At 34.2% G+C, this 18,408-nt stretch overlaps 1 protein-coding gene across 4 annotated transcripts in view; it reads left to right on the top strand.

Annotated features, from left to right (window-relative positions):
* Positions 1–16,314, top strand: part of LOC106870613 (uncharacterized) — a 205,660-nt gene extending 189,346 nt beyond the window's left edge. For all 4 annotated transcript variants that reach the window (XM_052967812.1, XM_014916743.2, XM_052967811.1 and 1 more), the window contains one exon: positions 1,585–16,314. In XM_052967812.1, the coding sequence (XP_052823772.1) occupies positions 1,632–2,501 (870 nt within the window). In that variant the 5' untranslated portion in view covers positions 1,585–1,631 and the 3' untranslated portion in view covers positions 2,502–16,314. The remainder of the gene's footprint in view (positions 1–1,584) is intronic.
* Positions 16,315–18,408: the final 2,094 nt, after the last annotated feature.

Raw genomic sequence — 18,408 nt, 5'->3', positions numbered from 1 at the left:
TGACACATGGTGTAAACAGAAATCTTTTCTTGGAAAGTTCTTTCTAAATTGAGGCTAAACTAGTTCTTGACTTTTGGCCCCAAACAATAATGTTTCATGAATTTCTGCTATGTGCAGTTTCAAAACTTAAGAATTAATTGTAGTACAAAACTCTTAAGAGTTAATGTTGTTGTGTTTGGGATCTTGGGTTTGATTCAACTGTGTGGCATCATGGGAAAGTGTCATTCTCTATAACCTTTGTTCAGTGCATAGCTTGTGAGTGAAATTAGGTAGACGGAAATTATACAGAAACTTATAAGACAGGTTTTTGCCTGTAATTCAAAAATACAGCCCTGTCACTCACTGTATCTTGCTGATTCTATCTGAGAATAACATTAAGGGTCTACACATCTGTGAAATGCTCAGCCAATTAAGCATTAATTCCATAAGATGGTATTTCCATTGATCAAACAACTGAATCCTCATTGCCAAATGACTGAGAACCATCAAACTATCCAATTGTGATTGTCGTTATGAATAACATTGATGTACTGTTTATATCGACATTGTTATTGTTGCAATGGCAACCTTGATATTGTATGTGTTTGGTGTTGCTATATATATATATATATATATATATATATATGAGTAAAAATAAATACAAAAAAGGTGGGGGTTTTTTGTATGATTGTGTATAGAGGAATATATTATTTTGCTTAAAAGAGTTCCAACACTATCTGTTTTTTATGTTTTATTTATATTCCTGCAGAACTAATGTGGGGTATAGAATATGGAATATACAATATACAATATAAAATAAAATAAAATAAAAATGGATGGCACCATGAAAGAAAGTATTGAATGTAGATGAAATATTGAGTGTTCAATATAAAGGATCAAATATATAAATATATAAATATAAATATATATATATAAAGACGACTCGAGTTTCAGGGCTATTTCCCTTCGTCATGGCCGGTATGACATATATATATATGTTTTTAATGTCTTTTTTTTTTTAGTGTTTGTTTTTGTCCTTATCCCCGCTCATGAGCCAACATTGATCAAGTAAACTTATTAACTAAGAGATTCAAATTTTGTTCATTCTATTTTTTTTACCTTTTACTGTTCAGCGAGTGTGCATCTAGGATTTCATCATCTCGTGTGACCTCTCTTTTTGTTAAAGAGTGTGATTTGAGATCTGGTTGCTATTTTTAGCAAATTGAGTGATGGCGTAGAACAGGATTAGGGCATGTTTGAATATCAGAGGTGAATTGTAAGTGCATGGAAAGCTGTGGGAATGCGTCCATACTGAGGAAAATAGTTAAGTTGAGCTACAAAATTATACCACAAACACTGTATGACACAAAACTAGTTTAAACATTTGTAAAATCACTTAAATAATAACACCTTCTGTCATTTTGTATCTCATAAGAATAGTTCTGTCTTCTTTGCTATTGAAATATCAATTTGCACATCATAAAAATTAAAAGTTTTACTTAATTGTTTATTGTCATAGTTTCTTTAAAACTATTTTTAATAATTCTAATGCATTTTTTTTCTTTTACCACTGCTTACTTTTGTTTTCTTTCTTTGTATTTTCAGCCAAATATCAAAACGAGAGTTTGGAGTTGCCAATTTTAAGTCCTTCGATGATGTCACAGCGAGGCAAACGGAAGTCGAGTAGTATTGACAACATAACTCCATCAACAAGTGTCTCACAAGATCTCGACTCTGCCGACCAAAACAATGACTACCCAAATGAAAAGAAAATGAAGCCGTCCTCGTCGTCAAGGGATGACATGGAAAGCAAATCTCCTAGTGACATTCGCCTATATATGGAGAATACATTTGATGTCCGTCGATCCTTCATTACTATTGAAGCACCAACTATTGCCATGATTAAGGAAACCTACCCATGTTTGTTCATTGACAAGGAGTTGCTCGTTGAGTTTCAGCGTGTTACAGATTTGGATATTGACCATACCATCCAAGAATATTGTGTCAAATATGCCAGTGGCATTATTGATCTCTCGCGTAACTACCCGGGATCCAGTGGCATTTTACAACAAGCCAGTGAAGTCAAAGAAGAGAACGTTGCTCTAAGACAGTATTGGGACATGGTCACTGCACTCTGCCTTTTACCAATGCTTATGCGAGAAAATCTTACAGAAATGGTCTACGAGATAGGGAGCATGGAAGAGCCTGACCCTAAAGGTCGAATTGTACCTATGCTCCTCTCAAAAGGTCCAATTTTCAAAAGCGACGAGTTTTTCCTTGTTGCTGAAGAACAGATTGTCCAAGAATTTGAAGAGTTCACCATTGCATTTGCAGCCCTTTTCTCTGCATATTGGGTGTTTAATATGCAATACCCCAGGACTCTAACCAACACTTACAACTTCATCCAAAAAGGTATCCTGCACATTCGCGATTCTTATCCTATTCCTCCAGTCAGCAAACAGTTGGTGCAACGGCTGCAGAAGTGGGGTCGAGTTACTGATGGCAAAGCGAAAAGACGATAAAAATGCTGAGTGGGGGGAAACAATACTAAAGTGTGGGGATGGTGGGGGGTGCAGTATGAATGAAGAACCATATTATTCTAAATGTAAAAAAGAAAAAAAGAGAAAAAAATTAATAACATATCTGAAGAGTTGCAATAAGACTAAGAAGACAATAACCACAATTCTTCTCTCTCCCTCTCTTTTTCTCTGTCTATCTCTATCTCTCTCTTACTCTCAGTCTCTCTCTCTCTCTTACTCTCAGTCTCTCTCTCTCTCTATCTCTGCCTCATGAACTCTCTTTTTCTCTGGCTCTCTTTCTCACTCTACATATATTTTTCATATATACTTTCTCTGTCTTAGATAATGAACATCTTCAGAAAAGAACCTACAGTTTGAGGAACTAAGAGAAAGAGTTGCTATACTCCAAACTGATTTTAAAACAACAATTCAAAGGAATTTAACCAAATCTAACTTTTCCCTCTGAATTTATTTTTATTTCTCTTTGTTTCTCTTTCTATCTCTCTCTCTCTCTCTCACTCTCTCTCTCCCTCTCATCTCTCAAAAGAAAAGCAAATTATCCTGGTTCTTTTTTTTCTTTGTTTTTCTTCTTGTTCTTGTCATGATAACGTGATACTTTTGGTATTATAGACTTGGTAATAATATCGCACACAACCCTGGTAATAATCTCATGGCCTTGTTATTATTTTCACAGCCCTGGTGAATACTATAGAGCCTTTGTATATAATGTCACTAACTGCCTAGTTAAATATCACACAGCCTAAAGTGGTATCATGGCGTTGTTGGTTAATGTTGTCTGTTGATAATATCGAGATATCGGTAATATCAGAGTATTGATAATGCCTTATAGTCTCGATAATATCATTGTCATAGTGATATTGTGGTCATCTTAATATTGCACAGCCTAGAGGGCAGTGAGTTGGCGAAAATAGTAGAGCATTTCGACTATATGTTGTAGATAATTTAGTTGCACCCATCTGAATTCAAATCCTTGCAGGGTCAACTTTGCTTTTTGGTTAAAAATAGATACCAGTAATACACTGATTAATTGAATCGATTACACTGTTCAATTCTCTTTCAGAAATATCACATGGTCCATGTGACATCATATGGGCTATCTACTATTGTTGACTGTTGGTAATGTGTTAGCTTTAAGAAAATCATTGTCATTGTTATATTAATTAATATCATAAAACCTAGATGGTATCATGGCCTTAGTAAGATTGTTGTTAAGTATTATCATGGGTCGTGGTTAATTTTACACAGCCCATGTAATACCCAAGTTTTCATGTTTATCCCATGGTTAATATCATTTCTTGTTGATGTCACACAGCCCATGTGATACAATAATTTTAATGACAATGTCACCATAGAAATATCATTGTTCTCTTAATATCACACAGCCCATGTGATACTATAGCTTTAATGACCTTGTTGCGAAGGTAATAGCATGGTCTTGTTAATATCACACAGCCCATGTAATACAATAGATTTAATAACATTGCCAAGTTAGTTTTTTTTTATAACATTGTTATGAAGGTAATATAGTTTTGTGTATATCACATAACCTGTCTTGTAACCATGGTGTTAATAATAAGATTATCTCATGGTAATAATATGTTTCTGTTAATATCACAGCCAGCATGATATCATTGCTTTAATAACATTGTTGTCAAAGTAATATAATGCTCTTGTTAATATTAAACAGCCCATGTGATACCATAATTTTAATAACATTGTTGTCAAGGTAATACAATTATATTAATATCACACAGACAATGTGATATCATGGCTTAAATAACATTGTTGTTAAGGTAATATGATCTATAACTTTGTTAATATCACACAGCCCACAGGATAAAATTATCACAGCCTATGAGATTGTCTTGGCTTTAGTAACATTGATATCATGGTAGGTTGATTAGCAGAATTGACAGAAAGATGGAGCAGCCAAGTCAACTTAGTCTTTCGTCCTTCCTGGGTTGATAAAATATAATACCAGTCCAATACAAAGAGTGGTTTAATCAACTGTACTCTCCTCTAAAATATATAACCATGCACCAAGGTTAGACACGGATATCATAGTCTGCAGTAATATCCTACTGCCTAGGTAGTGTCATGATTTTAGTAATATTGTTTTCATATTGCAAAGGCATGGCTTTATTAATATCACATAGATAAGCAGTATCATGACTGTATGTGAGTGTGTAATATATATATATATGTATGTATTTATACGCACATACATTATTGCTATAATGCAAACGTGTCGTAAGTCCAAAATGTTCTTTTTCAGAAAGTTAAAAAATAGACTTACCCATTCATTTCTTTTTACATTAGCAACAGTTTCAGCTTAACAATAATACTTTGTGGGTGCATAAAATCGTAACTACATGCATGTATGATATTTTCAGACAGAAATATTTTTGCAAAACTGTCGTATGTAGGGCTTACTACACTTTTGAAAAATGCTAAACTGTTGCACTACACTTAGACAATATTCATCTGAAGCAGCTGGAGATATGATAGTTTGACCAAAAGAACCAGCTATTTCAAGCAAAATTAAATATTGGAAAAAACACATTTGGCCAAATTTGGACATACGACAGTTTAACATAATAGCAACTAATATATGTGTGTGTATATATATATATATACACACGCACACACACTTGTATACACACAGAAATTTCAAAAGTAAATAGACACCATTCTTGAAAAACCTATGTCTATAATCAAGATAATGTCATTTTATGCATTTAAATAATTAATCTAGTATTTAGTAGATATGTCTTGTGCAGCTATTTAATGGTTTAACCCATTTTGGCATGGTACTAATGAGTTGTGTCTGCAGAGATAAATCAGTATAAGGAGGACCATCTATTTACTTTTGAGATGTCTGTAATTATGATTTTATATATATATATATATATATACTAAGAAGGCAACATGCACAAAGAGAAGACAACATGGTAGGGGCAAGTTTTGATAAATGTTGTATTAGTTTCTTGCTGGAAAAAAAAGGAGGAAAGCCCATGTTGTATCTGTGTGTGTATGTGTGTATATATATATATATATATATATATATATATATATATATATATATCTGTGTATATCTGTGTATATGTGTGTGTATATACGTATAATCCATGAATATAAATTACATGTATTATGTGCGTGTGTGTATGTATCTCTATATATGTATACCCAACAATGATGCTATCCCCAAGCATAATTTCATGGTCATGGGTGATACCCTGGGGCTTTAGTAGCATTCTTGTATTTTGATTTTGGTACTACTTTATGACTTGATAATGTTACTCCTATTGTTATATCACAATCATCCTAAGATCACACAGTCATAGTTATATAACAATGTTGCTATACTAAATAATATAGTATTGGTAATATTGTATCTCAGTTGAAAACATCTTTGATAAAGCTACACTTCATCAGTAAATCAGTGGAAATATCATGTAGTTTGGTTGATATTTCATTGATTATGCTACATAAACTTTGTAATAACATACATTATTCATAATATCATAGACTTGTTGATATCATATACAACTTTGGGAATAATGCAGCCTTGCTGATATAAAACAGGTCTTATAAATTCATACAGCCCGGTTGATACAGTGTAAATATGGTAATGTGACTTTATTAAATTCTACACATTCTTTATGTTACTATGTTGGTTATATCAAATAACCTTGATAACATCACCAACACTGGTCATATCACACAGACTTGGATAATAATCCTACAAATTTTAGTTATAATATCACCAGTTTTGTTGTTTTAAATCTTTAGATTTCAAATTACTTTGTCAAATGTAATGCTTATTTAATCACATTGTTTTGAATTAATCATGCATTATCTCATACCTACAAGATTTCAATGGTATGATTGTTTATTTTTAGAGTGACATTGTAGGGTAAGTGTGAGAGGCTGGATCTGGCTGGTTTGTACATGACACAAGTAGAATATTTGGGTGGGATGTTGCTGGTTTAAATGCCAAATGGTTAAACAGGCCTTTACAATATGGTCACATAAATATCCTGTGACCTTAATAACACCATGCAATTTGGCAATATGTATAGTCTTAGTATTATCAGAGACTTTGTAGAATCTTATGGCCTTCTTAATATTATACAGATTTGATAATTATTTATATCATTGTCTTGGTAATGTCACAGCTTTCAGAAATACCACACAGCTTTGGTAATATCACATAGTTCAGGCAATAATTACATCTTTTTCATATCATTCAGCCTTGGAAATACTGGATATTTGATAATATCAACATGTTTGTAATATGGCAAAAACCTCGTAATATTCATGGCCTTGATAATATCTTGTGGCCTTGGTAAAATATTTTGTAGCCTTGACAAATTATTTCATGGACTTCATAGTTATATTCTGTGGTAATACCGCACAAATTCAATAATGTTTATTTTGACCATCTTGACAGTATCACTCAGTTTTGGTAAATAATAGTCTTGGTAATTTCAAATAGACCTGGTAATGCTACTGCTGATGGTAATAATCTTAATGATGGAAATAATATTATCACCATTTTCATAATATGATACTGCCCTATTAATGATCACATGGCTTTGATAATTAACATCATGTAAATCTGTTAATAATAATCACCCAGCCTTGATAATAATATAACACAGCCTTGGTAACAATATCACATGGTCTTGGTAACTACATCACACAGCCTTGGTAATAATATGACACAGTTCTGGCAATAATATCACATGGCCTTGGTAATATCACATGGCTTTGGTAATAACCACTTGCCCTTGGTAATATCCACATTACTACAGAGTCTTTGTAATAATCACAGGGCCTTGGTATTAGCCATAAGGTTATATCAAATCCTATAATTTGCAACCTCAAGTAAATATTTTTTTTCTTTTCTTTGTTTTTCAATTAATCTGTGTTGGCCAATGTTACTTTTGGAATTAGAGTAGCATGCTGCACATATTATTATTATTATTATTGTAAGGTTGATTAATAATAGCAGAATTGTTTAAATGTTGAACTAAATGCCATGTTGTGGTGTTGAAGTGTCATCTCTTCTGAGTCTGATTCAGATCTTGCCAAAATCAATTTTGGCGGCTATCCACTGTGGGAGTGGGGGTTGATTTAGTCAACTGAAGCGGCCCTCCACTTCCCCTTACCCTACAAATGTGTAGCCTTGTGCCTATGTAAGAACTCATCATCATCATCATTATTATTATTATTATTATTATTATTAGAAGGGGGTGAGCTGGCAGAATTGTTAGCATTCTGAGCAAAATGCTTCATGGCATTTTGTCCGTCTTTATGTCCTGAGTTCAAATTCCACTGAGGTTCATTTTGTCTTTCATCCTTTCAGGGTCGATGAAATAAATACCAGTTGAGCACTGGGGTTGATGTAATCGACTAATTCCCTCCCTTAAAATTTCAAGCCTTGTACCTATTGTAAAAAGGATTATTATTATTATTAGTAGTAGTAGTAGTAGTAGTAATAGTAGTAGTATTAAGGCACCAAGCTGGCAGAATCATTAGCATGCCAGACAAATCACTTAGTGAGCATTACTTCTGGCTTTACATTCTCAGTTCAAATGCCACCAAGGTCAGCTTTGCCTTTCGTCCTTTCAGGGTCAATATAATCAGTTTGCACCCCCTCCCCCATTCTTCCTCTCAAAATTGCTGGCCTTGTGCCAAAACGAGAAAGATCTATTATTTGTAATTGTTCATGTAATTTTGCCAAGGTTGACTTTGCCTTTCATCTTTCCAATGTGGGGAATGAGGAACTCAATAAATAAAGTATCAGTTAAGCACTAGAGTCGATTCAATCGACTAACATCTCCCCTCAAATTTCGGGCCTTGTACCTATATAAGAAACCATTATCATCATCATCATCATCATCATTATTGCACAATACATAATATTGGCTTTGTAGAACAGTTCATAGAACATAGGGTATTTTTTGCAAAAAATAATACTAATAATAATAATTGTGGGAAAAAATTGTTGTTTTCTAGTGTTGATTCTTCTTATTATTATTATGACTTTCTGATTACTAATACTTGGTTTTAATTTTGTATTTTGTTTGTTGGATTTTCATTATTGCAGTATCATCTACATACACACACACATATATATATATATTTACACACACATTTTCAGCTCTTTATGTATACACAGAACTTTTTATTCATGACCAATTCTTATTTCCTTCAGCTCCCATCTCTTTTCTTTTACTTCATGAACCAATCCCTTTCCTAGCTGGTTGGTTGGTACTGTTGACTCTTCTCACTCATTTATATCTTGCTTCCAACTCTACAAGAACAGAGAAATCACACATGAAGAAAGGTATGGAAATTACTAAGAAACATTACCTGGAATTCGGTATAGCTGAATTTCAAATGGAACACTGCTACTGTTATTGTTATTGTCGCTGCAGCTGCTACTACTACTACTACTACTACTACTACTACTACTACTACTACTACTACTACTACAAATAATAATGATAATAATAACAAGATGCAACACCAGCACTAATGCAACAAAAAACTCAAGCCAAGCCTCACAACAAAGCAAACTGATGCAATACAGTAATGGGAAGAGTGTACTCCACCAACAAAAACAAGGACACACAATGCCGCATACATCTCAGGAACATGGAGGTGTACCAGGTGATGCAGTAGAAATTTGCCTGAAACTATTGAATGATAATGATGGAATCTCCCATCAAAGATAACATGTGAGTGGTCAGATTTTGCTGAATGACCTGCCCAAATGATTTGTTTATAGTGATAAAATGTATGTGCTGTACACATTAGCTCACTCCCTCCATCAATCAATATTGCCTGTACAGATGCACAAGTGTGCCACATGTCAGATGTCGAAATGATTACAGAGCAGCATGAAATGAAGTGTTTTGCACTGTCCGGTCTGGGAATCTAACCCACAATCTAGTGATTGTGAATGAAGCACCCTAGGTACTTTCACAAAACTTTGTGCATCAAATAGGAATAATAATAATAATAATAAGTAACTTTTTGTTCAACCATTTCATTTAAAGATCTTCATTTGTATAATAAATAAAATGTCCACATAGGTCCAAAAAAATACAAAGGACGGAGTTAGTAGGGACCAAGTGGATGTAATAGTGACTGATGTGGTCATTGTGGATGTTGCCAAGGACATGTGATAAAGCAGCAGTTCCTAATTTGGGTTTGTAGTTGGGGTTCCTGAACTTGTTGAGTAAACAGGCTTTTCAAAAAACCTGAAGGGTATACCTTTTACTTGTTTCAGTCATTAGATTGTGTCCATGCTGGAGCACCACCTTGAAGAATTTGTTAGTCAAATGAATCAACCCCAATACTTACTTTTTTTAAGTTTGATACTTATTATATCAATCTCTTTTGCTGAAGCACTAAGTTATGGGAGTGTAAATGCACACACACACACACACACACACAGAGGTTTCTTTCAGTTTCTGTCTACTAAATCCACTATAGTAGAAGACACTTGCCAAGGTGCCATGCAGTGGGGCAGAATCTGCAACCATGCAGTTGGGAATTGAGCCTCTTAAGACACGACCATATCAGCACCTTTAGGAAAATAAATTTAAATAAGTGAATTCCTTGGTTGTAAAACCATTTCAATGGTAAAAGTTAAGTGGCTGTAATAGTTGATTAGTGACTGAGCAGTTGATGGTTCATTCATACCCTATCCACAACACTGCAATATATTTGTCCTTGATCAGGTCACTTAAGCTCTCAAATGTCCCAGCTCAACTTGCTGTAATTAACTTCAGCAATAGAGGAACAGCAAAAAGTGGCCAACAAACTGGCAAAATCATACTGGGCAAAATGCTTAGTGGCATTTGGCCCATCTTTATGTTCTGAGTTCAAATTCCACCGAGGTTGACTTTTCCTTTCATCCATTCACAGTTGATGAAATATGGGTCAATTTAATCAACTAACCCATCTTCTAAACTTACTGGCTTTGTATGAAACTTTGAAACCAATATAGGAACAATTTGCTACTCCAAGAAGTAGTACTGTCAACTCGACGAATGATTTATTAATTTGCAGTGCCAAGTTCAGTTCCTCTTGTGGGAAAAAGCTACCTGCGAATAAACCAGTTTTATCCTGGGAAATTTTTATCTCTCATCCAATCAGCACAATGGAAACCAAAGTTAAACCCTCACAATCATATGAATCTTCATGGTTCAGAAGATTAACTTTGATTCTAGCTTGAAGTTCTCAATTTCCAAAAGATGATACAGACATGAGAACTCACACACACATACTCTCAAGTTTTTTAAAAATTTTATTGTTTTCTTTTCCTAAATCAATGTTCTGGACTCTTGCACTAGGATTAACTTCTGTTTTTACTTTTAATGTCAAATTAGAATAGGAATGGTTACAGTCATGACTTTTTTGCTTGAGCCTCTGAGGCTGGTGAAATGAAGAGAGGAAGATATCATTTGAATCATTCATGGCATAAAAATGACAACAAAAATTTAAAACAAAGTCCATTTGGATCCATAATGACTTTGACCTTTATCATTCTGGTTTATAAAGTTTGTGTGTCCGTGTATGGTATGTATACATACATACATATAAATAAATATATAATATAATATAATTATATATATCTATACACATATGAAAATATTTTTTTATTGGCTTCTGCCATGCTAGCTTTGTATTTGTTCCCTCCAGAGTCTATAAAAAGAGTACCAATATATATAATATATATTTCATTGTGTTTATAATGAACGAGATAAAAATAATCAATACATGTTGAGCATAGCTATTAAATTTACTTGATTCATATCTTTTACTTCATTATTTGAAGTTTCTTCAGGTAGAAAAGTCTTCATGCTTCCCAACTTCATAATTTCAGAAGTCTCATGTGTGATTGTGTAGTTAAAAAGTTTGCTTCCCAACCCTGTGATTTTAGGTTCAGTCCCTCTGTGTGACACCTTGAGGATGTGTCTTCTATAGCTCCTGGCTAACCAAAGCCTTGTTAATAGATTTGGTGAATGGAAATCATGTATGTGTGTATGTATGTATATATATATGCATGTATCTATGTGAAGGTGCATGGCTCAGTGGTTAGAGTGTTGAGCTTATGATTGTGAGGTTGTTAGTTCGATTCCCGGACCAGGCTGCATGTTGTGTTCTTGAGCAAGACACTTTATTTCATGTTGCTCCAGTCAGCTGTAGAAATGAGTTGCGACATCACTGGTGCCAAGCTGTATTGGCCGTATGCATGGGCGACTGCTGGCCTTCCACAAACAACCTTGCCCGGACTTGTGCCTCGGAGGGTAACTTTCTAGGTGCAATCCCATGGTCATTCATGACCAAAGGGGGTCTTCTCCTATCTACATGTGTGGTTTTGTCTACATTTGTTCTTGCTTCTATGAACACTGTGACTTTTAAGCAGTGTTGTCACACCTGTTAAATCCTTTATTTGTTTTGTGCCATGTAGAACATCAGACCTCTTACTTTAAAAACAGGTATGGCTTATTAGCATCAGGGAAAATATTCATCTAACCCATGTCAATAATGAAAAATACACATAAAAATGAATGAATACACATAATATACATTGTATACCAATAATGAAATAGTAATGATAAGCATACTTGATGGAATGAATAAATGACTGTACATATTACTTATATTTCATTACATTCTGACTACTAATTCCTCCAATACCATCTATGCTTATTATTGTTCTTTAGTATCAGTTAAGTACTAAGGTTCATTAAATTGACTACACTTTCCTCACTAAAATTTGTGGACTTGTACCAATGTAAGAAAAGATTATAAATGTCATAAAGACAGTGGTAGCCATTGACACAGTGGAATATATTCTAAACATATCAGAGTCTTAAGTTTCTGTTCTCTTGGTCATGAGTTTTAAACCTGCTGGAGTAGAATTTACTTGTTGTTCTCTCCAGGTTTTATCATATGAGTAGCAGTAATATCCTAAGTCAGAATTGTTTATGCATACGTTGTACAAAAATTATTTTATGCCTCAGTAAGAGAGTGGCACTTATATGGAGTCATATATTCTTTTATATGTTTCAGTCCAAAGGCTGTAGCCATGCTAGAGTCCTGCTTGTAAAAATGATGAACATACTTAACCCATTACCTCCCATAATTCTATTAAGTGGAATTTTTTTTTTATTAAACTTTGATTTCTAGCATAAAACAGCCTTAGAAACACGCTGGAATGATCAAAATAACATTTTAAATAGAAATAAGTGAGATACTGGGTGAAAAGTTAGCAAACCTTATTTGAATATCAGAGAAATATACCTAGTAGATATAGCAAAAAGGTTAGATATGTGTAAATATTGACAGATAATTACGAAATTTGTAATTTTTAAGTGATCTCATATGAGATCACTGGTAGGTAATGGGTTAATAGATTTTCGAATCTTATTGGATTATCATCAGAAACCTCTACATCCATTTGACTAATATAGTCACAACAATTGTGTATATCATTGGTGGTTAGTCTATGGCACATGAGGCACTAGGTGGTATTCACAGAGATTATATAAACATACGATGATGAAAGGAAAGTGCAAAAAATTAAAGTTAAAAGAGATGAAGGTATTTCTGTGTGGTTAAGATGTTTGACTGGCAGCCATAGGATTTTGGGAGCAGGATGTGATCTCACTATATGACATTTTGAGCAAGTGACTTTTATTGTATCTTTGGGTTGACCAATGTCTTGTGAATGCAATTTTGTAGACTAAAACTGTAAGGAAGCTTGCTACATACACATGTATTTGTGTGTATGTATATATGTATGTATGTGTATATATGTATATGGTAGAATCATTAGCATGCTGGATGAAATGTTCAGTGGGTTTTCATCTGTCTTTATGTTCTGAGTTCAAGTCCCACTAAGGTTGGCTTTGCTTTTCATCCTTTTGGAGTCAATAAGATAAATGCCAATTGAGCACTGGGGTCAATGTAATCAACTTAACTACTCATGAGTAAGAGGATAAAAACTGCACCCCTTCTGTCAAGCCATGTTGAGCTAACGTGGCAGAGTAGGCTCAAACCAGCATGATCTCAAGCTCAAATTCACAGCCTCCATATCAAACTAGTTGGTGGAGAGAACATGCCAAGGCCCTTGTCCTACACTGGACTGAACATAGGCAATCCAGTCCACACACACACACACACACACACACACACACACACACACTCACATATTTATATACATAAGTGTGTTTGTCTCACCATGTCTTTGCCTTAACACTTTTTGAGTAGTGGTAACATTTATATCTCTCAGAATCAAAATGTCTCGCAGCTCAATGGTTCAGCTTGCAAAGTAGAATAGAGTAACTTACTTGAAAATAATGGTTGGTAACAGGAAGAGCATCCAGCTATCGAGTATTGCCTAATAAAATATATCAGATTTTCCATGTCCACATGAAAAAGCTGATATAAAATTGATGGCAGTGATTTCACTAAGGCTGCCAATGTCATTGATAAATTTCCAAGAAGTGTGAAACCTTTGATCATGACCTATAACATAGGCTTGCTGAGTGTCAGGGTGTTTTGTGCTTGGCACTGCAAAATAATAGTCATTATATATTGCTGTTAAGGTGATGAACTGGCAGAATCATTAGCATGTCAAGTAAAATACTTAATGGCATTTTGTCCATCTTTACATTTCATTCTTTCAGGGTTGGTAAATTAAGTACCAGTGAAACATTGGGGTTGATGTAATCAACTAGTCCCCTCCACAAAAATTTCAGGCCTTGTACCTTTAGTAGAAATGATTATATATTGCTGTTGTCTATTTACATCCAGTGAGAATTTTGTGTTGGTTCATAGGCAAGAATGCTTTGTTTATTAAAATTAATTGGGATGCAGCCATTTTGGGCACTGCTTTGGAGGGTTTTAATTAAACAGATTGATCCCTGCCCCCCTTTTTTTAAAGCTTATCTCTTATGCCAAACTGCTAAATTATAGGGGTGTAAACAAACCAACAGAGGTTGTCAAGCAGTGGTAGTGAACTAAAGACACATATATGATGGGCTTGTAGTTTAATATCTGCCAAATCCACTCATAAGTGTCTTCTATTATAGCCAGGGTCTATTGTAGTAGACACTTGCCCAATGTGCCATGCAGTGGTACTGAATCAGGACCCATGAGATTAGGAATCAAACTTCTTACTACACAGCCACTCCTGCCTCTATATAAACTAATGTTTCTCTAAACAGTTACCCAACGCTCTATAAATTTGGTTTCTTCTGAGAGAGAGGGGAAGAGTCAATCGAAGAAGTAGCTTAAGGATAATGTCACAAAACAGTTGGACATAATAAAACAGTGGAGCCTAAGGAAACTACTGATGTTTTGTTTTGGCAAAAAGTAATATAAATAATTCAAACAGTGGAATATATTTTTATACTGTGAAAAACAACCTTTTGTGTTGGAGAGAAAAATGTCAAATGAGATTGAAGGATAAATAAATTAGGTTTAGTAAGAAGGAAGAAGTAACATGTTGAGGGGAAAATCAATGGTCAGAGCAAGGAATAAATAAAAGGAACACTAGCAGATGTTTAAAAACATTGGTGGGAGGTGGGAACAAAAGAAATATAGTTGTATGTGTACATGCATACAGAGAGAATAAGTGAAAGATATACACATGTACATATATAGATGCACATATAAAATACCAACTGGCATAAATATATGTTTATGTAAATATATTACAAATATATAAGCCCATCAATACAGATATATCTTTAGTAATTATCTGATATGAATATAACAACATGCAGATACTACAGGCACATATGTATACCTTTGTGCAAATATATATGTATGTATATACACTCACACATGCATACATATATTTGTGTAGCTGCAAACAGTGGAGTTTCCATGAGATCACTTGACATTCCAGAAATACCAGCCACATCTCACTTCAATTAATCACCAGTGTCTTGAAAATGGAAGAACTCATTGAACAACAACATCTGTACATGCACAGGTGTAGCAGTATGCATCTTTAATTGTGTTATCCTTTGGCAACTAATTTGTTGGTGGTTTTTTTTTTATGTCCTTGTTACTTAGCAGCTCAGCAGAAAGATACCAATGTAAATAGAAGACTTAAAAATAATTAATACTGGGTTGGTTTGACTGATTAAAGCTCTTAAGGCAGTGCCCTAGCATGGTTACAGTCTGATGACTTAGAATTAAAATGCTGTGTGTTTTTGTATTTTATATATATATATACACACACACACATAGATAAGATATGTAGTGTTTCAGTTTGGGTCTACTAACTTCATTGTATAGTCTACTTTATTCTGTCCTTATGTAAAAGAAGTGGATAAAATATTGGATTACAAGATTAGCAGTGTTGAATTGAAATCAAGTGCAGCCACTGTGTTGTGTATTTGCATAGTACACCCAATTCTACATTGTTTCAGTTGATATAGCTGTCAGAAATAAGTAGCAGATTATCTTTGAATGTTGCCTGAAATAGATCACTGTTTTATCCAAGGTGAGATTTATTGCTAATCTGTTTCATGCTATGAAATCAGAACCAAATACCAGACTTAAGAAGACAATTCCGTGTTCTGAGACTTAGTACTTGAAACATCTATTTTCCATTTTGGAAAATGGTGGTGGAGAGATTTATTGAAGGAAATTTATGTTGGTTCTCTTATGTTTTTATCACAAACATGTAAACATTGTTTAATATTATTTTGTCCTTTTTTTTTTTTTGGTTTTGTTAAAGCTGTAATTTTTTTTAATTTCTAATTTCCATGATAATGTTCAATTATCTGCCTGTTGCCAGATTCTAATGTATTGGTTCATCTTCAATCCTTTTCTGCTCTACCTCATTCCAACTTCCTTGCCCACTAACACCTGCTAGCCTCTCCATTCCCATTCTTTCACAATCCTTAAAAAATGTCAAGAATTCATTGATGTTTTCTTAGGTTTAAAAATTTTTTTTTTTGTTTTAATTTCAGTTGATATTTTTCTTTTTCTGCTGGTATTGTTTGTTATTTCTTAGTTGTTGAATTGTCATCTCATGCAATGTGTCATATCATACTATGTCAAGATGTCCATTATTTCATTATTAAAAAAAAAAAAATCTTTAAAATCCTCTTCTTCACTGATTTTTAAAATAAATTTCTTTTTACAGAATCAATAACTTCAAACCACAGATATATGCATACACACACAGTTACATGCACACTGGTATACCTTTTTAATTTAGTTGTATATCAAGAATTTAGCTCAGTGATTTACAAAATTAATTTTCTTACAAGCTTAAGATAAAATGTTTGTGTGCACCAACATTTTTTTCATAACTTTATCAGTTATTAATTAAAAAAAAACGTAATTGTTGATTTTTTGAAAACAAACTTGAAACTATTACAATAATTTGGCAATCATTATATCATTATATGAACTCAAATTATCATGAACTCATAAATTTATTTTATCCTTGAAGAACAGATGAAGTTAATATAGCACTAAATTTAACCATTTATTTCAATGAGATGACATGTTGTGCACTTAGATTTGAACAAATATATTTTATGTGTGTGTGTGTGTGTATTTGTAAACTGGCACTCCATCGATTATGGTTATGAGATTTCCAGTTGATCTGATCAACAGAACAGTCTGTTCATGAAATTAATGTACAAGTGGCTGAGCTTGTGTACCTATAACATAGTTCTCGGGGAGATTCAGTGTGACACAATGTGACAAAGCTGGCCCTTTGAATTACAGGTACAACTCATTTTAACCATTTCAGGGGACCTGAGCAACATGAAATAAAGCATCTTGCTCAAGGACACGATACACCACCAGTTTTGAAATTCATGACCTTACGATTGTGAGCCAAATACCCCAACCACTTAGTCACTCACCTTCACACACACACAACCGTGTGTGTATATATATATATATATGTTGTTGGCACTCCATCGCTTACGACGTCGAGGGGTCCAGTTGATCCGATCAATGGAACAGCCTACTCGTGAAATTAATGTGCAAGTGGCTGAGCACTCCACAGACACGTGTACCCTTAACGTAGTTCTCGGGGATATTCAGCATGACACAGTGTGACAAGGCTGGCCCTTTGAAATACAGGTACGACAGAAACAGGAAGAAAGAGTGAGAGAAAGTTGTGGTGAAAGAGTACAACAGGGTTCACCACCATCCCCTGCCGGAGCCTCGTGGAGCTTTAGGTGTTTTTGCTCAATAAACACTCACAACACCCGGTCTGGAAATCAAAACCGTGAGTCCGCTGCCCTAACCACTGGGCCATTGCGCCTCCACAATATATATATATATAATATATGCCTGTGTGCATCATAATTTTCTTGTCTATATGTGTGTGCAAATTCATTTTCTTTATGCACACTTTCACACACTTTCATGTAGACAACTTGATAGTGAACATTAATTGCAACCAAAATGTTTCAAGCTTTACTTAGTTTTATGAATTGTTCCTGAAGAGTCTTTTACCTACTTAAAAGCATTAATCAGAATAGCAATTTTCACATGCTTTGCTATATCTGAACACCGTCTGTGGTAATCCCACATCTATAAGAATGCCAAAACTGTATCTGGAGAGCTGAGTTTTCCTATTGAGATCAGAAAACTAGTTTAACTCCAACAAGTAGTTGGCCTATGCTGGGCACAGAATCGATGCATTTTGGAGTATTGTTCAAACATTTGTGAAGGAACAGCTGAATTCACATGAACCTTTTAGATTGCATCACAAACAAGGTCATCTGACTAATTAATAACCCTTAATTCACCAATACGGTATAAGTATCAGTCTCTCTCTCTCTCTCTCTCTCTCTCTCTCTCTCTCTCTCTCTCT

Source organism: Octopus bimaculoides, chromosome 5 (assembly GCF_001194135.2).
Source record: "Octopus bimaculoides isolate UCB-OBI-ISO-001 chromosome 5, ASM119413v2, whole genome shotgun sequence".
Lineage (NCBI taxonomy): Eukaryota > Metazoa > Mollusca > Cephalopoda > Octopoda > Octopodidae > Octopus > Octopus bimaculoides.
This window is presented reverse-complemented; position numbering and strand designations above follow the sequence as displayed.